General features: G+C 34.8%; 1 protein-coding gene across 1 annotated transcript; it reads right to left on the bottom strand.

The window, feature by feature from the left end:
• Window positions 1-8,269: 8,269 nt before the first annotated feature.
• spint1b (serine peptidase inhibitor, Kunitz type 1 b) lies at window positions 8,270-22,539 on the bottom strand. Its single transcript, XM_051092216.1, has 10 exons — window positions 21,865-22,539; window positions 20,694-20,851; window positions 20,026-20,167; window positions 14,194-14,361; window positions 11,520-11,558; window positions 11,293-11,418; window positions 11,163-11,210; window positions 10,395-10,565; window positions 10,241-10,306; window positions 8,270-8,921 (listed from the first exon to the last, which is right to left on the bottom strand). The coding sequence occupies exons 1-10, from the start codon at window positions 22,283-22,285 to the stop codon at window positions 8,734-8,736; spliced, it is 1,527 nt and encodes a 508-aa protein (XP_050948173.1). The 5' UTR covers window positions 22,286-22,539; the 3' UTR covers window positions 8,270-8,733.
• Window positions 22,540-23,258: the final 719 nt, after the last annotated feature.

Here is a 23,258-nt window from a genome sequence, read left to right as displayed (position 1 = left end):
ATGTGTGACATCATGTAGACAATGGCAACATACCACAGTCTGAAAAGCTTCCAAGAAGCTCTGTCCAGTCTGGTAGTCTGGTAACTACGAGAGGAAGTAATTATAGGAAATAGACACAGAAAACTAAATATATGCACAGATAGACATCTGTTTGCATGTTTACACATGGGCATGATGACTGCTTCCAAGAAAGCCGATGCACTAGTCCCTCCCAAAACTGTCATTTTGCACGTCTCCTAATTAAATACAAATAATAATAATAATAATAATAATAAAGTTTTAAGATTTTACACTGTACACAACCCTGGGTTAATGTTCTTCTGTGCACTTTTAAGGTCTATATGAATGCTCCTTGCAACCGGCACACAGTTTTAATAACTGCATGTCCTTCTGTGAAAAGGTCACCAAGTGAGTCTGTTTTGTAGTAGGTCTAAAAATGAAAAAATAAATCACCTAAAAACAATAATCGATAATACATTCTCTTCTCTAGAGAAGCCTCCATATTAAAACCAAATACAATAATCAAGAAATTTGTTTTAAAATGAACATTTTCTTTACTTTAAATGAAGAAAGAAGAAAGAATGCAAGAAAAGCTAAAGTACTGTGAAATTCCTGAACTGCGGAACATCTGTTCCATGCTGTCCAAACAACTTGCTATGGTTCAGGTGGAGCATTACAGAGCCGTTTTTAACAATGAATCCACAGGAATGGAAGGGTTAAGGAAGACCAAACACCATCCTATTGTTTTTACTTCCACTGATTGTGTTTCACTGGTCTCATAACTCTGACACAGCCAATACAAACATAAATACACCACCAGACAAAGTTTTAGGCATCCTTGGTTGAATTTATGTTTCTTGTGATCTTAAAGACATTTGATGTGAAAGTTTACACTTAAATACTTAATTAGCTATAATTAGTGCAAACAGTGTAAAATATAAATCAAGTCTAAATGTCTAATCATGAAATTTGTTGGCCAATATGGGCCCAACATACATGAGAACTCCTTGAGTAAATTAATAAAAAATGGTTTTGCTCACTACATAAATACCATACATCAATTTATGTCATTTCATAGCATACTACTATTGTAAAATGGAGATAAATTATGATAATAACAAATGAGTAAGAATAAACCTTTGACTTAAAGAGCAGCAAATTTAACAGTCAAATAACAAGCCTTCAATATCAGGCTAAGGCAAATATTAGTCAATGAACTAAGTTTGTTTAGTGACATCAAGTTGCCCTGGTGATAAAAAAAAGAACTGTGGTGCTAACAAGATCCCACTGCTGCATCTTTTGGACACTGGCCAATTTCCAGCTATTAGTTACCTCCCATATTGGAAGTCTTTCAGGAGGCTGAAACTTCCAAACAGCAACATTAAAGGGCATTTAATATGCCCCTTTTTACAAAATATAAATGTTTTCCCAGAATCTGTCTGTGAACTTTCAGTTCAAAATACCCCACAAATCATTTATTATATTATTTTGAAAATGCCTATTTTGAGTGAAAGCAGAAACACTGTTTTCTGAGCACAAATATCCAAAGTGAACACAGAAGCGGCTGTCACACGGCTTGTGAGTACTAAACTTCTCTTTCATGTCTTATTGTGCTTAAAGTTACAAAAACAGTCAGTTACGTCTTTGAAGGTTAACAGCTGGGAAAGAAATTGCATGTTTATATTTGATCTGTGTATTAAGTGACAGCAGCGTAATATACAGTACCTTTACTGCTGTCTACTAGGGATGTGCACAGCGACTAATTTGATAAGTTGTTTAAACGAAAGTTTTGTATCCGACTAGTTGACTAGTCTAAAAGCAATATACCCCAAAAGATGGTAAGTAAAAAAAACTATATGTGTGCATGTATATAATAGCCTACATTTAAAATGCTTATCTATAAATCACACTGTCAAATCCCTTAATAAATTCCGCTTGCCTTGTGTTATCATCATTTAATTTTAAGTGGTTGTTAAAAAGGAAGAAAAGGAAGAGCATACACTCAATGTCAGCCAATGCATAGCTTATTTATTAAAATTAGCCTGACAATTCTTCATATAACGTTATCCAACATATTAAAACAGAAGTCAAAAACAATAGGAACGTTTATCAAGGAAAAGCATTAAAACAGCTTTTAAAAACTTGCGTCATGTAGGCTATGTCATTTAAAAAAAAATGCAACAATGCCCGTTTTACTTACTCTAGACCTTGTGTTTTTGTTCAGCAAGTTATCAACGTGGTCTGGTGAACTCTGGATGAACTGAAGTCGCAGGCACACAGAGATAAATGAAAAGCAAGCCGATATTTTGAGAAAGCACCTAGACATCCCACACCACCACCGAAGTGGGTCTTCGTTTACAAGGACAGACAGTGCGGACAGTTTTCGTCCAGATACATTTTAGATACTTTTAAAAACAATGTACTATTTTTCAAACGTTTAATTTTAACTTGTTATTTAAATGTTTTAAATGTAATGTTAAAATTATGGCAATTTTAATTTTAAAATCATGGGGTTTTTTTTCCTGCTGTGTAGTCGACTATTGTTTTCAGTGTCGACTAGTAGGAGCCGTACCGTTTAGTTGACTAGACCTGCACATTCCTACTGTCTACGCTGTTAATATGACCCAAACAATAAAATAAAAACAGAAAATCATTCACTGCTCTGGAATGAAGAACTTCTATACCCTCAATAAGAATACATATCTTACTTGAATGCTGCTTTTAAATGTTCTAGTGTGAAGATTAACATCACAAATTGTGTGCAGCTCACTCAGGGTGCGGCCTCTGATAATACTGCAGTGTCTGTCAACAGTCGTGGATGGGGTAAAATGTGATGTCACCTTTTATGGATTCTGTGAACGGCTTGTTCTGAGACACTGCTTATGATTTATGGGGATTGAAAAAAAGGAGCGGGTGGATTTTATCATAAGGTGGTTGTGTACACACACTGCCAACACACATTTATGTTCAAACAACATGTAAAAGTAAATTTTACATAATAGGTGCCTTTAAAAAACTATTAAGCAAGAAATTTGCTACAAACTGGAGACAAGTACATTTTTGAAACAGAGTGGCCTTTCCTTATCTGTCTAAGATCAGGAAATGAAAGAAGCTGTCTGGCACCCTAGTCGGCCACAGGCAAGACTGGAAAAGGAACCGGGCGTGTCCACAATTCTATCACAGGTTTAGCACACGCTCACATGGGACCCATTAACAAACACTTCCCCAACCTGTTGATGCCAAAAATCAGTGGCTGTATGACAAACCTAATGAGAGGACTACCTAGACAGCATCTGGGAGCATCATAAGCTACATTAACAGTGGAGCTCTGGAAAATCCTGAAAACTGCTCATTCTGTGAATGCAAAGCCAGAGTGGCAAAATGTGTTTGTGTGAACAGAGCTAATGTAGGATGTGTGCCAGAAAAATTTATCAACAGAACAACAGAATTTTTTTTCAAAATATCTATGTAAAAGAAGCTTCAGACATACTCAAAGGTCAAATCAGCTCATAGCTTAGCTGAAGTTTAACAATTGATGCACGTAGAAATAGTACATGCTGGCTACAGCGAATCAGTATGTGTTTTGAGGAAGAACAAATCACTGATCTGATCTCTTGATATGTCAGATGCTCTTGTACTGTCAAGTAGGTGGTTCTTCACCATAATAAACTACGATGAGGACCAGACTTTCTGCCACAGGTGAAACGTCTGACTACTCTTGCACTGAAAGAAAATGTGGTGTATCAGTAATTTACACTCAGAAATCACTGTTAAATTCCACAAATAATTACAAAGAAATAGCAACTGGATAAAACATTACATTTTAAGCAGAAAGACTAAAAAAGTTTTTTTTTTCTTGTAAAAACAAACTCCAATTATCTTTAACTCTTTACAATTGCAAAATAAATAAGTAAATAAATGTAATAAAAATGTAGAGTGTGACTTATGATGCGCAAAAATGCTGCCTAGGCAGGCAGCTAACTATCTTTTAGATACAGCCAGTAAATGTGTACATGGCAGTGAAGTTGGTGAAAAGAGCTTGAACAGCAGCTGAAGGCACTTTTTGCATCTTCCACACATAATCATGAAGAAATTCACAAAGCCTGTAGTGACATGATATGCAAACTGGCAGAAACTTTATTTTTGTAAAGATATTCTAATAACTGAGAACATTCCTCAGAGATTGAGTCATAAATCCTGCCTCTTTCACAACTCTCTGGCTGAAATGTATCTTTTACATGTTATAAAACTGAAGGTCTTCCTGTAGAGCACTGCATTGCAATCTTTTTTCTTCCTTGTAGAAACTTCTGAAACAACTTATCTTGTGTGACAGATTGATAGAGTGCCCACTCTTCATTCCTTAGAGGTCTTTCTGCTAAATAAATGTCTCCCTATGATTAATCCAAAAAATAGTGCAGAATTTGAAATATAGGCTATACCTAATTATACATCACAACGTTTCTTTGTTTAAACTGTTTAATATGGTATCAGACTTTTGGTCTACACTGTACGTAAACCGACAGAGCTGCATATAGCTCTATATGTAGTCAGTCAACGATTTTTCATTTTTGTCAATAATCCCATCAAAAGTTTAAATTAAATGTAATAAAATTAATATCAGAGCTGTCATCCACACTGCACGCGACTGTCGTTCACAGTTGATAAACATATGGCAATTTAACGCACACTTTCAACTTTTGTAGATTGCTTGTGAATACTATGCCCAAATTCTTTAGATTTCTCCCGGAAAACATCATTGAAGGCAGAAAACTTAAGTTGTAAACTTTCACTAAATGAAAGCAGCAAACAACTAAAATCTTTTATCTAAACTAAAGATTAGGAACGTAGAGGATAGCACGTACAAGCACTTACCAATACAAGAAAAGTTTAAAAACTTCGAAAGACGTCAACCGAACAATCCGTGATTAAGTTGCATTTATGTTGACAAAGTCTCTATGGCACGAAAAAAATCCTTTCGAAGTAAAGGAGGACAATGAAAAGGTTGTTCTGCTCAAACTACTCCGTTTGTTGCTTGTGGCTGTAATGATGACAGCCTGATAATGTTCTCCTCCTGTAACCCTCCGCTTTTTTCGAAAGTGAACGAGTGCGCATGCGCAGAATGTTAAGGATGTGGGTTTGTTTTGTTTTGTTTTTGTTTGTTTTTTTGATATTCAAAAGTATTACATTCTTTGTGATTAAACAATAATATTTTGACTGAATGTACAAATATTATCCAAATAAAATTCACTCAACTGATAAATATCAATCTAATGTCTGCTTTTGAAAACCTGATGTGTGCTTGTGAAATTCTTGTACCAGTGCATAAGAACTTAATTACTTAACTGTATTTGAACTGTACTTTATATTTTATGAATACATATTACCTTCAATTGTTTAAAATTTACAATTTACAATTTCTTTTTAAAATGTGTTTTAAACATATTTTAATTTGTATTTGTATTTTAATTGGTAAATTAGAATAAACAAAACAAACAAACTTTGTGCTTTCACATTTAGGATGTGACATTTCTAACTTTAATTTCGCCATATAGAGAGTAGTAACAGAAAATTTCAGGTACAAATAAAACCATGTTCCTTGAATGTCCTAATTTTATGCATGGATTAACAATTACAGACATTTCTTGCACAGGTAAAAGTTCATCCTTCTGTATGAACAGAAGGATGAGTATGAACATTTCCATGTAAGTATATCCTCCTTATGGACGTATGTCTCATACTGAGTCAACTTAACAAACATCACAGTGTACTTACGCAACAAGATTCGTCTCATGTTATAAATGTAGAGTCTTTTCACAACATTGCTGCAATTCTTCAAATATGTCATTATAAAGATTAACATCAAGAACACTACGACAAAACACGCCAAGACATGCCACAAACATGATTATCAACCAACACAACTCTCCCAGCAGAACAGGTGTGTTAATTCTGTTACCTTGCCACCACTGTCTTGAACCAAAACCAGCTAAACAGAAAGAATGTCATGGAAAAAATGTGACATGTCCTTGCAGTTGCTTACAAATACACAGTCCTTACTCCTGACTCATGACAACACAAACATCCCACATTGAAAATCTGTTTAAATGTTAACTCAAAACTCAAAAAAGAAAATTCAAGCAGCAGAGTGAAAAAGAATGATAACTATCACATGCCCTTTCATTTCTATAACAAATACATTTTTAACCTGAATTATGCAGTGTAGATACATTTTCCTTCAGTTCAGATTGTTTTGTTATGCAGTGTGTTCACAGAGAGAGAAGTGACTGGTTGATACAATAAAGGAACATTATAATCACCAAGGCATTTCAGACAAAACTTAACAAGTCAAGACTTGCGTGCAAGTGACAGAAGACTCCATGGAAACATTGGGTGGATGTTTGGCTTTTGTCTAAAACCATTATACTGTGTTGATTAAGTAATTCGAGGTGAAGAATGAAGTCAGGTGTAAAACAACAAGGTACATAAAAAGTCGTTGTCATGTCATATATATAAATCCGACTGGCTGAGAGAAGTGCGATATTCTAGTGATATCGGAACTCCAGCCATTTTACCATTTGTACCGCTTTGCTTGCTGTATTTCTCACAGCAAGTGCCATGGTGAAGGCCAAATCCATTATAATTGTATCACAATGCTGTTTTTGCATCATCGAATGTACTTGTTTAGACTTCAAATATGCGGTTTGTTAATAAAGATAACATCTATTTGAAAATTTGCTTCAATGCTTTCGGAAATGTGAGCTCCAGCGGGCGTTCAGCGCTCATGAACCCACCGTGAGCAGCCTTACCTCGGCCAGCTCTTCAAGACTTTTGCCTCTGGCTTCCTGATGTCTCCATCAGATGCAATGAATTGCCTAGTTATAGTTATAAATGATATACTTATATTCTCAATGTCATTTGATAATGATACACAATCATAGTAAAAAAAATACTATATTTAAAATTATTACGAACATGACATCACTGAATCAATGATGAACTGACTTTAACTGAAAAACTGTTTACTGTTGTCCTTTCCCTGATGAGAAAACCAGCATATGCTGGTTAGGTAGGTTTTGAAGCAATGATGCTGGTTTTAACAGGTTTAAGATGGTCCTTAACTGCTCCATGCTTCAAAACCTACATAACCAGCATATGCTTTTTTTTTTGTTTGTTTTTTTTAACAGGGTTTGCATTTATTAAAACACTTTTTTCCGTTTAACACTGTAAATCTGCTTTGACACAACCTGTACTGTATAAAGTGCTATATAAATAATGGTGACCTGATGTATGTAGTGACAAAACAAATAGCCTTCATCATTTACTTAGCATACACTATGAACTTTTATAAAGAGAAATTCTCCCCTCTAGTGGACAAAAGAGAGAAGGTCCGTAATCACGGAAATGCATAAGACCGAGGAATGTTTTCCTCAAGGTGGTGCTTAATCTCCTTACACCGATACTCCATGGATAATAACACTAAGAAATGAAGTCATACAATGAGAATTCCCATCGCAGCCCACGGATTACAACAACTCATCTGTCATTACCTGTACACAACCTTAGGCCTATTTTCTTATAAGGAAATAAAAATGACCCTTTTTTTCTTTGCTAATTCTGTCTGCTTGTACTACCCCCGCTGAAAAAAACAATAGACAGCATTACAAAATTTGTTTTACTATAATGGGACTTGTATTGGTTTTAATGGAAACTGTAAAGGACTCTGTTGGTCTCTACTGGTAATTGGTCAACTTCTGTTGGTGGCCTGTTAAAACCAATACATCCTAATGGAAAGTCCCAAAACACAACACAAAAAACATTTTTAATGGTTTAACGGTTAAAAGTTTATGGTTTATAATGGTATTTGTAGTGGAAACTTTGTAGAGTTTTTTTTATTTATTTTTGTTTGTGTTTTTTTCCCAGCAGGGACATGTTCACTAAATAGAATGCGTATGTTCTATCCATGTTCGAACACTTCACACTGCTTTTTTTTTTGTTTTGTTTTGTTGTTTAAAAGCTACCTCCACGAAACGATACTTATTCCTGCCAGTGAGGGTCGCTAATATTAATTTCTCTTTAATAAACACAGCAAAAAGCTGGCAAACATTTAAAATTTAGTACAACAAAAACTCATGGATTCATAGGGCAAATAATACAAACAATCTTACATTCCATATATAAACAATGAATTGTCACACCATAATATATATATATATATATATATATATAGTGTGTGTGTGTGTGTGTGTGTGTGTGTGTGTGTGTGTGTGTGTGTGTGTGTGTGTGTATGTATGTATGTATGTATGTATGTATATATATATGTATATATATATATATATATATATATAAAACATTAATATAGGTAAATCAAGACATTCTACTCCCTCAGAAATCATCAGAATGATAAATGACATGGCTTTATAAGAAACAAATAAAAAGACAATTACAATACTTTTTGTCAAGTGCTTTGAAACCATAATGTAAAATTCTCTTCTTCTACTTAAACCGTCTCTTGGGCCATTTTGCAAACACACACATACACACACAGGTCTGACCAACATAATATAATACATTAATGCTAAATATCCACATAAAACAGCTTGATCATTAAGACCTGAGATAAAAGACCTGGTTAAGTGACCAAACATTTAGGCTAATGTGGCATCACGTTAAGGTCGGGAACCCTAACTGAGTTGCTTATTTTATTCATATGGCCCCTCTTCACTGCAGATTATGTCATGCTTTGGCAGTGGTGCTGTTGTAGACCAGCTGTTGGTCATCTTCACTGTAGACCACTGGAGGATTGTTGGTGGCCACACGCTGATGCTGATGGTTTTTTCTCTTGTTCTTGATGAAACAGTAACCTAACACTGCCAGAACGGCCAAGATGGCGATAACCACAACCACAGCTAGGGCAACAGAAGCTGAGGGGAAAAAAGGCAATACATAACATGCATTTTTTAAACTGAGAGCACAGATCTGTCCTATTCACTTTAGCTAAAGGGACCAGAGTACATATATTTTTATTTTGGAGATGTGTGGTGCACCTTCATCTAGACTTCTGAAGGATCCTATAGATATTTTTAACGGTAATCTTGTTCATTAAAAAAAATCCTCCAATATTATGTTTAGTCCAATATACTTCAATACTCCTATATTTTGTTATATATATATATATATATATATATATTATATTATATTATATTATATTATATATAAAATATATATATATATATAAAATATATATATATATATATATATATATAATATATATATACACACACACACACACACACATATACATATATATGGCTCATTTTGTTGAAATTTACTCTAAAGTTAAATAAATCATACAAGTCGTTTATTTTGCTTAATCTACACACTGGGTAAAAGACTCACAGTACTGAAACAAATGGTTTAGCTAATATATTTTAATAATGTTCATTTTAATAATGTTTTTAATTTTAATTATATTTTAGTAATGTTAATAAAAGTTAAGACTTCAAAACAATTACTTTAGCAAAGCTGTACTGTTTTCTGCTTATTTTGATAAATAAAATATTTTTTGTTCAATAAATATACTGTCATTAAACTATGTTAATATAAAACGTATTTTAAAATTCAGAAACAAAATAATTTTAAAATGTAAAGCTTCTGAAAGCATTCAAGGAGATCCCATAATAATTTAATATATTTATAGTAATAACAATAAACCATATTTTAATATATGATATGATTAATAGCATGTTTTTAAATATGATGGCTTCATTCTAAACATGGTGATTATCTCAAAGACTGACACCCAACATAATATATGATATTTAGCATCTGCATCTAACAATGTTATGTCAACAAAGGTAAAAGTTGCCTTCTATTAATTATCATGTTAATTATTGTCCCTTTTAGCCCCAACAGCAGGGGTGCTTTTTACCCCAAATAGTATACTTTTACATATTCTTCCGTTATTTAAAAACTGCTGTTTTAATTATCTTAAACAAAACTGAAAATCATTAAAAAGACCTTTGTCTCAAGATATATTGAATAATTTTAGCGATTGTCATTTACTACTTAAATGTACAACATTTTTAAAAACATCAAATATTAGATCAAGTAACCACAGAATCGACTTTGTGCTGCTGCCCCGGGGTGCTTTAAGCCCCATTGTACCCTATCATTAGGATCCTTCCTTATTCCTTAGAATAATGGTAAATAAAATATATCCGAATGCAAATTCAAAGATTACCTGACTGGCTTTCCCCTAGTTCTCCTTCACCCCTTACAAACAATCCTTCGGCAAACACATCATTTTCTATAAAGACGGACAGAAATATACATCAAATATAAACTTCAGCCATCATCACTAATATATCTTGTTCAAACTTGAGCACCATTCATACCTGTGACACCTGAGCAGTTGTTCATGCACTTGTCTGTTGTCTCAAAGTTGTTCTCATTGCCATCACAGCCACCATAGGTGAAGCGATGGCACTTTTTGTGAAGAGGGTCATAGTACCAACGATTAAAACTGGCTCGACATGGGCCCACAACAGGTGGATCTGTGCAGTGGGCTATGCCATTATAACAGAAATGAGGGATTAGAAGAAAATTTAAGCGGATGAAGAAAATGATCTGGTTATGCACAAACTGTTAGTAGGATCATATAAAAAAAAAGAAGACTAATTGTCGATACAAGCAAATAATAAATAATAAATAATAATAAATGTTAGACACATAGTCCACCCAAAAATTCCAATCTGCCATAGCTCTCATATCTCAATAGTGCTTTCACATATACAAAATTGACCAACGACAGTTGACGAGTCGTGAACATCAAAATTTGTGCAGTGCATTTAACAGCATTTTTTTTTTAATACACAATGTGAAGAGGTTAATTTGGTCTGTTCATCACAGGAACCAATCAAATGGCTTCAAAAGACTATGTAAATACTGCATGCGTTGTATGGACTATTTTATAGAACATTTTCTTTTGTCTTTATTGCAGTTAGACAACACCATTCACTTTTTTGATTTATAGACAAGAATAGGAGATTCTTAAGGAAAGAAAATCATAAAGGTTTTAAATGACATGAGAGCAATTATGGCATTTTTTTTATTTTGGGGTGAATTATGTCTTAATATCATGCTGCCTTAATGTCATAACTCACCTTTTTTAGTCACCTCAATCTTAAGAAGTCGAATCAGGCTATTATTCACTAAAAAGTAAAGGAAGTAAATTTAAAACCTTTGAGTACATGTCATAAGGTGTGCGTGGTTATGGATTACTAAGTGTCTCACATTGATCACAGTTCTGCTCATCAGAACCATCGCTGCATTGCTGCTGTTCATCACACTCAAACTCTTTCTTCACACAGCACCCGTTAGAGCATTCAAATTCGTCTTCTCTACATGATGAAGAACATTCTGTATCACACACAAACAAAAACACACATTTAGACAAGCAACAAACCTCTGGGAAAGTTAGACAGTATATTTGGCTGAGGGGAGATCAAAAGCAAATATACCTTCCTTGTGCAGCTTTCTTGTTTCTCCACTAAGTATTACTGCAGACAGACAATATTTAAAAATATATTACTTGGTGAAAGTATGTGGGCACCTCCATCTAATTAATATGTTTGGTTATTCCAATGATTTCTGTGAGGACAAATCTTAATGCCACATCATACAATGGCATTCGAGAAAACTACATCCTTTCAACGCTTATAACACTTCAAAAACCATGCAAAACAAACAGAATGGTAATTAGACAGTACAAACAGTAAAAAATCAGTCATGCGCTAAAATATGCTGTTATTCTTGTTAAACATTTTAAATTTGTTTCGAAAATTCCCGTTTTGCAGCAGCTGAAGAACAGCTCTTAAAGGGGTGGTTGACTTTTTTTCTAGGCTTGGTTGTGTTTATGGGGTCCAGTCTAACATGTGTTAAAGGAGAACTCCACTTTCAGAACAACAATTTACAAATAATGTACTCACCCCCTTGTCATCCAAGATGTTCATGTCTTTCTTTCTTCAGTTGTAAAGAAATTTTGAACTTCCAAAATGCAGTTTAAATGTGGCTATCTAGCGAAAAGATTGGTTATTTTAATAAAAATAATACAATTTATATACTTTTTAATGCCAAACGCTCGTCTTGTCTTACTCTGCCTGGACTGTTTTTGTTCCGGTTAATGACAGTTAGGGTATGTCAAAAACTCCCATCATGTTCTCCCTCAACTCTGAAATCGTCCTGTACCGCTGTTTTACCTTTTTTGTTAGGGCTGTTTGATCTTCTTTACATGTTCACTTTGCAAAGACTGGGTCGGTACTTCTGCAGCGATGTAGGAGGATTTTGAAATGATTTTTGAAGTTGAGGGATAAAATATGATTGGAGTTTTTCGACATACGTAACTGTCTTGAGTCAGAATACACAGAGTTAAGGGAGAGAAAAGCAAGACGAGCGTTTGAGATTAAAAAATATTTTAATTGTATTTTTTTAATGAAAATAACAGATCGTTTCGCTAGAAAAAGACCATTCTTTCTCAGCTGGGATCGTTTACAACCACATTTGGGATCGTTTGAAGCCGCATTTAAACTGCATTTTGTAAGGCACCATATCAGTCCATTATACGGAGAAAAATGCAGAAATGTTTTCCTCAAAAAACTATTTCTTTACGACTGAAGAAAGAAAGACATGAGACACATCTTGGATGACAAGGGGGTGAGTACATTATATGTGACCTTAATTCTACAGCGTTCTGTCTTTTCTCTGATAAACGATCGGATCATTTCTGGGTTTTGTGAAGCCCCTCCCTCAGAAATACGCAATGGGCTTAGATTAGTTAGCTGGCCCAGTGTGTTGTGATTCGCTAAACCGCTAGAGTCCGGTTGGCGTCTTTTCAATACTGCTCACCAATTTGAGCCTGAATGATGCCCAGAGAATATTAGTGAAGAGGATCGCGCAGAACCTGTGCAAACACGGTTCTTACTGGACGTTTCAGAATGGTATGTGTTTTTGTTTTTTGTTGTATCATACTTTTCTGTGATTTGTAAATGCTACTGCTTATGTTAGCTTTTAATATAACACTTACGGTTTTATCCTGATTAAAGCTTTATTACATGATTGCGTTGTAGCAGTTTTGTAAAGTAATTATTTTGTAACAGTAAGAAACGTTTGCCAGCAAGTATTGCTCGCTACCATGGCAACTGCGTGTGCGTCCATGTTTAACGCTTCTCATAGCTATGTGGAAAATATCTGTCTGTCTGTACACATAAAGTGTATAATACGAGGGCACAATCGCGGGTCCCCCTAGGCAGAAATCATGAACCCGGGTCACCAAGACCACACCTAAAGGACAGTTTAGTCAGAGCTCAAAGAGGCAGGACGGCTCGAACAGGGGTGTGTGAGAGAGAGAGAGAGAGAGAGAGAGAGAGAGAGGGAGGGAGGGAGAGAGAGGGGGAGAGAGAGAGAGAGAGAGAGAGAGAGACAGAGAGAGAGAGAGATGCAGAGCAAGGCACATGCAGAGCAGAAGGGATGTGAGAAACAACATTAAGAACTGCTGCTTTACAACACTGAATTTGAAACTTGTGAATCCATTAGAATCGTTTAGAAGACAGAATCGTGATTCATATATGAATACATTTTTTCGTGCACCGCTGGTTTTATGATTTGGGTTTATGATGTCACCAACCCAGAAAGTAGCTTGTTGTAGTCCTTACGAGACATTTTTGTAGGTAATAAACTGCCATAAATTTCAGCCTTGCAACTTTCCAGACATTGTTTATGCTCAAACAGCAACATTACACACTAACTAAAGTAAAAATTAAACTAAAATCACAATCAACCACCCCTTTAAAATGAAACATGCTACAAGTGTTACACCATGCTGTATTTGTCAACACACACACAAAAAATAAGCTGTTTATTGTTATTGGCATCTGGCCTACGCCACTGGTGCCACATTTGATTTGAGATCCGCAGCACGAAGATAACCAGCAAAGAACATTACAATTTCAGAAGACTTTTCTTATAGTGTGACAGTTCTTGTGTAGTAAGGAAAGCAGGTCAAGATTCTTAAGAATTCTACTTTTGTTTTCCATGGCGGATAAAGCATACCATGGAATGACACAAAAAACACAGACATGGGTTATTCCTTTAAACTGACTGTACACCACCGCCTCAGTACAATGAGATGAGCATTACCTGCGTTTTTACAGGCATTCAAACACTCCTGTTTAGATAGGTAGTTGTTGTTATTCTCTTTACACCCTCCAAAGTAGAACTGCTCACAATTTTTGGATGCAGCGTTGTAATGCCAGCGAGGGAAATAACCTCTACAGGGTCCCACCTTTTTAGGGGCCAGACAGTGACCTAGTGGGGCAAATCAATAAATTGATATGTTAATTTAGTTCTAAGGAATTAAAGAATCATGGGGTTTTTGGAATTAAATCAGAACAGGTTTCTACTACACAAATAACAACAACAACAAAAATGTGTTTCAACAACAACAACAAAAAAAAAAACAGCTGTGGATCATTCAGGTAACAATCCCTCTCATTCTGGTAAATAATTAACATTTTTAATGATTCTGAAAGGTGCAAACCTTTGACCTCAACTGTAGTATGATATATTACAGTACACATCAGTGTTGGAATATGTTTAGTGTAGCTATACTTGAGATTGGTCTTTGTGTCATCCAATCACAATCAGATCAAAATGAGAGCTGGGTGCATTTATGCTGTGCTTTTAATGTGGTCAAGAGTGAACACATCTTAATTCGAATTCAGAAAACATATTATACAAATACAAATGTAAACAGTCCATAAGATATTATGGTTCTTGTTGTTAGTCTAAAGGCGCTTTCGCACCACATGGTTCTAGGAAATTAGTTCTAGGAACTAGCCAGCAGGGTAGTTCCTAGAGAACCAGTTTCTCCCTCAGATTGTTTTCCTGGTTGCATTTGCACCGGCAGCGGGAACTCTGAAGCAGCCAATAGCAATGTCTTTATTTGAGGCACTGATAAACATCAACAACTGGTGAATGGAGAATGACATGATCAGAGTTGTTTTTGTTGTGTGTCGTGGGTTTCATGATAATAGTGATGGAATGTATACGCAAAATTTGGAGAAATTTTGGAGAGTATAACTGGTATTTTCACTTGGATGACCTTACATGTCTCCATTTTAAATCTGGATGTCCTGTACAGAGCACATTCAGAGCTTTTCAGAGATACCAAATGTTTGGAAGTTTCACCATGACCATTCCCTCTCCTTGGCCTTTAAAAACAGCTGACATTAATTTAGTGATCAAATTTAACAACCTTATGGAAATATAATATTTTGTAATGCTCATTTAAAACTGACTAATTTTCAAATCTCAGAAAAAAATGTTATGGGGTTTCAAATCAAAATATGACTTTTTGTTATGAAACAGGACATCAGTTACCTACACGTCCACTGTAGAGGATACTGGGACTTAAAGCATGTTTATTACACATTTTGGGAGACACGATAAGTGAATAGGGAAAGAAATTATATTTCAATATTGCTATGAAATATTAGATATTATTATGAAAATCTTATTATTATTATTACTACCATTATTGCACTTATTTTTACATAATATTTTGCCCCAAAAACACATTAATATGCAAATTAGATAGTTTATAGATACATTGTTCACGATGGGGAAACCCGTTCATGGCCATTTTACACACATTTTGCATAAAGAAAAATGGTTTAATCAATATGTTTTATAACATAGTTGAGAATCATCTTTATATAAAAATTGGTATAAAAATATAACTTGATTTGTGATTAAAACAAAACTTTTATGTCTATTAACGTCTTTTTATTTTATTATTTTTTTTAAATATGACTTTTTAAAGTCCTGGTGTCCTCTACAGAGTAAGATAAATAAAATACCATTTTTCAATTTTTCAATTTTTTTTTTTTACTTTTTTTCTTATGCTCTAAACAATGTAATGACATGGAAAAAAAATATTAAAATCACAAAATAATTTCCCTGGTAGTCAAGAAGATAAAGAATCTTCTGTGTAACTGAAATATTCCATGGAAGTTAAAAGGTTCAAGTACCCAAACAACCTTTAAGTGAATAGTTCTTAAACAAACATAAATGAATAATCTAAAGAACCTTCTTCCACTATAAAGAAACTTTTGTGCAATTGACCCTTCGCAAAAACCCGTCCTCCTTAGTTACTGTTGCTATGTCTGACAAACAATTCCACTCTCACACTACACGTTCTCACGCAGTGAAAAATAAATCGCGATGCAAAAAAGGAAACTGACAACACGCTGGCAGACAAGACAGAGCAGGTTACTTCTGGTATGAAACAAGGTCTCAGGTTTATTTTATTTTTTTAAGAAATTCAAACAAATAGGCTGCCGTTTTGTGGCTCTTTAATGTGTTGTGACAGATCACTGTATTGCCTTGTTAGATCAATGACACGTTAACCAGTCGTCTTTTCTTCTTTACTTAAAGCATGGAAAAAAAAAAAAAAAACATGAACATCATAACGTATATTATTTTAACTGTTGAAAGACGTCAATACACAATTTTTTAAGTTTAACTCCTGTCTGATTTGTAGGTCGGACAGAACGACAGATCCGGCGTTATGATTGGTCAGATCGCCTGTCAATCAAGCTGTTTGCGTCCGGTCAATTGAAAGGTTTCATAGATGTTAAAGGTTCTTGACAGAACGATCCAATGCCAGTAAAGAAGCTCATTAGTGCACTAATAAGAAAAACAAAATAAATTAGATTTTAGATATGTCAAATATGTAAAAGAAAATGTAATACTGAGTGTGGCAAATTCAACTAAGCAAATACAGTTGATTACGTGCCGCTTTTAGCATGAATAACATGACATGACATGTTCCTTGCAAAATCTTTTTTTTTTTTTTAACTTTATTGTTGAAGCATGCACGTAGGGATCAACGGCTTTGGCACATGTTCAAAATGCAGGGGTCTATGCGAAGTTCCTAAAGGGCTCAAGGGATTGTCTACATTATTGTGTGGCCCAGTGGGGATTTTGAATTTCATAATTTATACATCTACAGCACCAACATAAATCCCGGAATAAATTCAGAGTCAACCTTCTAGGAAAAAAAGAAAATCTTCACTCATGTGTCACTTCATCACAAGTTCAATCATGTTAAGAAAGTGATCTAACAGGTGACTACTAAATCCACTAACACTGCTAAAATGGTTTTATTAATCATATTCATTGAAAAAACGACAAAAGCTGTGTCTGAAATCGCTTGCTTGTTCACTTATTCACTAATCCCTATATATTGTATGGTAGCTGTGTGCACTATATCAAAAAGGAGTGAACGAAATGAAGTGAACAAATTCGGATGCTAACATATACACTCAAGTCAGAGAGCTCAGAAACATACGTCACATATGTAATTTTATCTTGCAATCAGCCTGCCTTAAAACACCTTTTTTAGATATTAATTTTAAATATTATTAACAATAACATTCAAAATGACTTTATATTGTAATTATAAATGTACCTCCACACCAGCTTTATGGTTTCATCGACGGTATATTATTAATTTATTCTGTAATGCTTAATATGTTCATAATTTTTAAATACTATTTACAAAAATGGCAACAAAAATAAACACATATTAACATGTGTTCACAATTTTAGGTATTTATCATTTTCAGTTTCTTGAAACTCGCCCAAGCAGAATTCTGTGCTCAGATATGACGACAAAGGTCATAGTGCACCCTCAGGCAGCTCTTAGTTTTACATTAGAAAGAGCTATAGCTAACAAATATTTTTAAATCATTCACCAAATTATCATTATGTAAGTTAACAATCCCACCTCAGTAAATTAGTAAAACTTAAACTGAGTTAACTGAGTTAATGCCTAAATAACATTTTAATATTATTAATGCATGAAATCAACGTTGAAGCAGAAACAAGAAATATATAAACAGCACCTCTCATTTAAACTCACTCACTCCCACTCTCTCTTCCAGCTTGTCGGTTCTCTGCATTGGATTGTGGGAAATAGTGCTTCAGCGAGTGTACATCGGTTATACGCTTGAAATCAGAGTGCATTGTGGGTATAAAATAGGGAACGAATGTGAGGACGAATGTGGGTACGAATGTAGGAAATAAATTCACTCACTTCCGAAACCCAATATAGTGCACTATATAGTGGAAAGGGAGCAGGTAATATATTATAAATTAAGTTCATTTACTTTACTTATATATTATTAGGAGTGCATAATTATTATATCACTATTAACATGCTTCTGTTCAAATTTTGTACTCGTATCACTCCGTTTGTCATACTGTACATGCATAAATGAGGCGTCCCATTGTCCTCCCTTATTGAGAATTTTGCTACTTTTATAGGTGGGTGGTTTTCCGATATAAAAAGATAATGGCTGGTACAAAATAAACATTATGCTGTGAAAAGAGAAATCAATTTGTGGCCACACTGTCCAACCGACTGCTTTCTATCTTGTGTAGAGATAAAGCAAAACATGGACAAGCAAAGGACACTTCAGGCTTCCAACTCAGTGCTCCCAGATGGTCAAATACACAAAATGTGTCAAAACGTCTGTCTTGGCCTGTATTTACGTGAATGTAAACATTTGGGAGAAATCTGGATATCACTATAATCTGATCCATGCATTAGGTCTTAAAATGACAGCAGCCTAATTTAACTAATAATTTTTGTAGTTTTAATCATACAGTAAACGCTATGTAGTGGTTTATTTTATATTTGTTTACTTAATTCAGTTTCAAAAAGTATTTTTTACCTGAATACTTCTGATACTTCAGATAAACGTAATTTTCCAATGATATTGTCGACTTGAATGCACAGATAATATTTGACCTGAACTGAGCGGGATGATGACATCACTGAATTCAATGATGAATCGCCTTTAACTGTTTACTGCTGTCCTTTTGCATTATTACACACTATTCTCCTATTTAATATTGTAAAGCTGATTTGACACAATCTGTACTGTCAAAAGTACTATATAAATAAAGGTAACTTGACTAGATCAGGGTTGGCTTTTTTGATTTGGGCATGCAACTAGTCTTTAAATATCACCCCGGTAACTGTCTAGTTCACCCCAACCAATCATCCAGAGGAGCTTAGCAACAGTATTTACTTAACAACAAGAAGTTGTTGTTTAATGGAATATCATAGCCTCAAAAAAAAAAAAAAAAGGTAATTATACATTTCGTTACATATGCTACTGAAGTCATGAACCAGATGTGGATGTGTCACATAAACAGGGTGATTAGACAGTGAGTAAAAAGCATTTGCATGCATGATTAAGCGGTTGCTGAAACTGACCTAGTTTCTTCAGTAAATTGATTCTTCTGTCGTTTTATTGCATGTTACTGTAAAATATTTAATTGATATACAGTTTCCCTCCCACTGCCCCTCTTTTTCACCTTCATACACTCATTCCTCTTCAGTTCTTTACGCCTCTCTACAAAACGTCATTTGCTGCATATTTACCGAAGACTGAGGTTACAGAAGGCTGAGAATGCAATGAGCTAATTAATCATCATAATTCATGCGTCTTTGCTGGGGGTTTGTGCTGTTTTGTGTTTACGCAGAGCAGTTATCCATATACTGCGCAACTGTGACTCAAAGCCTGCAACACGTCAAACAGGTTCTGCACATTTGCAAAAGGGAGCGGTAAGGTTCTCTCACACAATAAAAACAGAGAGAGAGTCATCCCCAACCCATCACTATATTACAGAGTTATTTGTAAGCCCAAGACATTTCCATGTCTGAAAACGTGCTTTACCTTAATCTCCTTTACTTTAAATGTATTCATTTAGCAGTCAGTTTTATCCAAAATGACAACAAAAAACATCACAAGCAGTTTGTTATACAAGCCAGCAATATTCATAGCACACAATGTCAGGTTTAAGGTAAAAACTACATGAGTACAATATTTTGAGTCTTATTCACAAAGGTATAACCCTAGGAGTGGGTCAGCAAAGCATAACAAAAATAATACTCACGCTCAGATTGATCAGGAGTGAGAACCAAAACAGTGACTTGAGCAGAATCAGAACGTTGTAATGAATCGGTCACTGTCAGTTTGAACTTATACACCCCAGGTACCAGCTTGGACACTCTCACCTGGTCTGGCAGATCAGTTTTCTGTGTAGATATTATTATTATTATTATTATTATTATACTACAAAACAAATGTTCTCAACTACTGAGTCATAAGTGACAAAGATAACAAGACTACTGCCACTTGACATCTGATCTGGGTCTTGAACCCAAAGTGGATTTACAAGAAATTGGGTACGCTCTAAAATGGCATTTCATTCCACTGAACGGCACTGAAATGATCATTAGTACTCATTACAAGGATAGTTCACCCATTTACTCATGCCGTTCCTTCTACTGAAAACAAAAGAATATTTTGAAGAATGTTGATAATCAAATAATCAAACAATTTTGCTTACCATTGACTTTTGCATGCAAAACATGGAGCCATTTCTTTTATGTTAAGTTGTACAGGTTTGAAAAGGCATGAAGGTGAGTAAATAATGGAAAAATTTGCTTTTTTAAGATAAAGAAACAAACCCTTAAAAGCATCTTAAATCATAACTGGAAACAATTACATAACATTAATATCATAACATATCAGCTCATAAGCTAGAATCCAATATAATACCTCAATTTGGACAGATTCATCTCCACTGATGAGGCTCCACTGATAATTGACAATCTTCTTTTCACCCCAACTCTCAATGCCATTCAGAAATACCTCCTCATTAGGCTGGACCACCACATCCCGTCCAGGATTGGCAATGGGCAGTTTCTCCTTCCCATCTGAAGAAAAATATCAGTAGTCACTGCTAAAGACTGTACATGACTTAAAACAACAAAAGAATTGTTACTGTGTGATAATGTACACTCATGCCATAGTCATATTGTTGTTGACAATCACTCAGATTTCAAAAAGAATTAAATTAATATAATTGCACCTTGCTTGATTAAAGGCAAAACATTCATCTTTTATTCATACCTAAAAAAGAAAAGAAAATCCTGATGCATTTTCAAATCAGAACCCTCTAGACAACTTTTAGGTACCTTTTTGAAGAGGATCTTCCAATAATAAACCTGAAATATAGGAGTACGCAACTGAGGGACTTTCAAAAGACGCCCAGAGATTCTTCAGAGGGTTTCACTATAAATGCGCTATACATACTTACATACCCATACAAAATTAAAAAGTTGCACAAAATAAGAAAATTATGTTTCTTAAACTCTTTAAACTGAAGGAGACCATGTGTTTGTTTGTATTAACTGACTTAATTAATTTATAGTAAATATAATATTTTTCAATACTTTACTTTTGTAACAATAAATATAGATAAATGTAGATGCTAGAGCACGTAAAACAGGCTTAAAAGGTGCAACTAAGCTTACCACTGTATGGTGATGTATTTCTACGTGAAATAACTTGCCAAACAAAAACAAAACATAGACTTAATTAAATGTGTATTTTTGTATTTGTATCTGAAAGCAGATGTGAATGTTACTGGTTTAACTGCGGCAAGGCCTTGCATCAGTGAGTGATAAACAGGAAGAGTAAGCCACTACATTTTGATTTAAAATTAAAAGTAAAAGTAAAACAAAAATAGACAGCCTAAGATGATTTGCTGATTTTTGCCGGTCTCTAGACTGTTTTTTTGAGGGATTCTGGACTCTTAACAACAGCTCAGAGAGACCAACTAAACAACAGCAAGTCAGTTTATGAGGGTGTTAGGCCTTTTAAAGCATAAATGGTTAATGTATTGTAAAGAGCATAATAAAAACGTGAATACAGAAAATAAATTTACCACTTTTGCGGACGTTCAGGTAATGTTCATAAACTGAATTCAGTATATAATTTGTGAACCCCCGCTTCTGAATAAATCGACAGACATATTTTTGCTTATATAAGCAGTTGAAGAGAAAGCAGCTGTTGCTGGATCCCGTCTCGTGTCCGTTTTCTATGAGGGCCAAGTTGCATTTGGGATCTCTGCAGCACTGAGCAATGCACTCGTTCCTATGCGCGACGCTCGGGTTAGCCAGGAAAACAGCTCCATCCTCAATCGACTCTTCCGTATCGAGAACAAAGTTTTCCCGGCCGGTCTTGAAATTGTGTACACACTGGTGCTGTGCTGATGTGAGACTCTCCGCTGTGCTACTCTGGCTTTCTCCGTCATGAACGCTGAGAATAAAAACCAAGGCAGCGAAAAGAAAACGCCACAAGCCCATTTTTCTTAAATGTAAAGGAATCCTGGTGTGAGGCAGGCTATATATATTTCGTAAAAAATTCGCCAATCCACTTTTAGCTGGAGTGTCAACCGAACTGACTGGTTAAAATGTAGATCAGTCGCTTATCATTGTTTCCCGTCAAAAAGATTTCAGATTTAAGGACGTCCTTTCGAAAGATGTCAAGAGTAACGCGTTCCTTTGATTTCTACCTGCTTCAGAGCTCAGGTGTGTTGTTTTACCTGGGAAAGCAAGGAAATGAAACAGTGACGTAATCTGCGGTTGTCATAATTCTTTGCGATATGCCCTAAGTAGTCAGCATTTTAGCTAGACACACAAACAAGCGCTCACACTCATGTTTGTACAGCTATATGGGGACTTGCCATTGATGTCTTTTGTTTTTATACTGACCTAACAATATTTTCTGTCCACTAAACCTAAACCCTCACAGAAAACATTTTTGCATTTTTACATTTCTAGATAAACATTATTTAGTATTTTTAATCATTTTTCCTGATAAAAAAAAATTAAGGATAAACCTGTACACACCAAAAATATAATGCTTTGTTTTTACATTGACATTTTTCTATTATATATATTCTGCAGTGACGGGAGATTTTACATACATAAACTAGAGGATAAAGTTTTAATACGCTTTCACACTTACACTGATGTGCATACTTTTTAAAATAATTTAAATTTGTATATATTTTAAAATAATATTGTGACTACATTTATTTAGAATATTAAAAAATAAATAATGGCAGGATTCTATCAAGTTGTTACAGCTTGGTTTAAATCAGGGGTCACCAAACTTATTCCTGGAGGGCCGGTGTCCTGCAGAGTTTACCTCCAACTGTCCTCAATACACCTGCCTGGAAGTTTCAAGTATACCTAGTAAGACCTAGTAAGATTAGCTGGTTCAAGTGTGTTAGAGTTGGAGTTAAACTCTGCAGGGACACCGGCCCCCCAGGAC

Source organism: Labeo rohita, chromosome 20, assembly GCF_022985175.1.
Source record: "Labeo rohita strain BAU-BD-2019 chromosome 20, IGBB_LRoh.1.0, whole genome shotgun sequence".
In the NCBI taxonomy this organism is placed as follows: Eukaryota; Metazoa; Chordata; class Actinopteri; order Cypriniformes; family Cyprinidae; genus Labeo; species Labeo rohita.
This window is presented reverse-complemented; position numbering and strand designations above follow the sequence as displayed.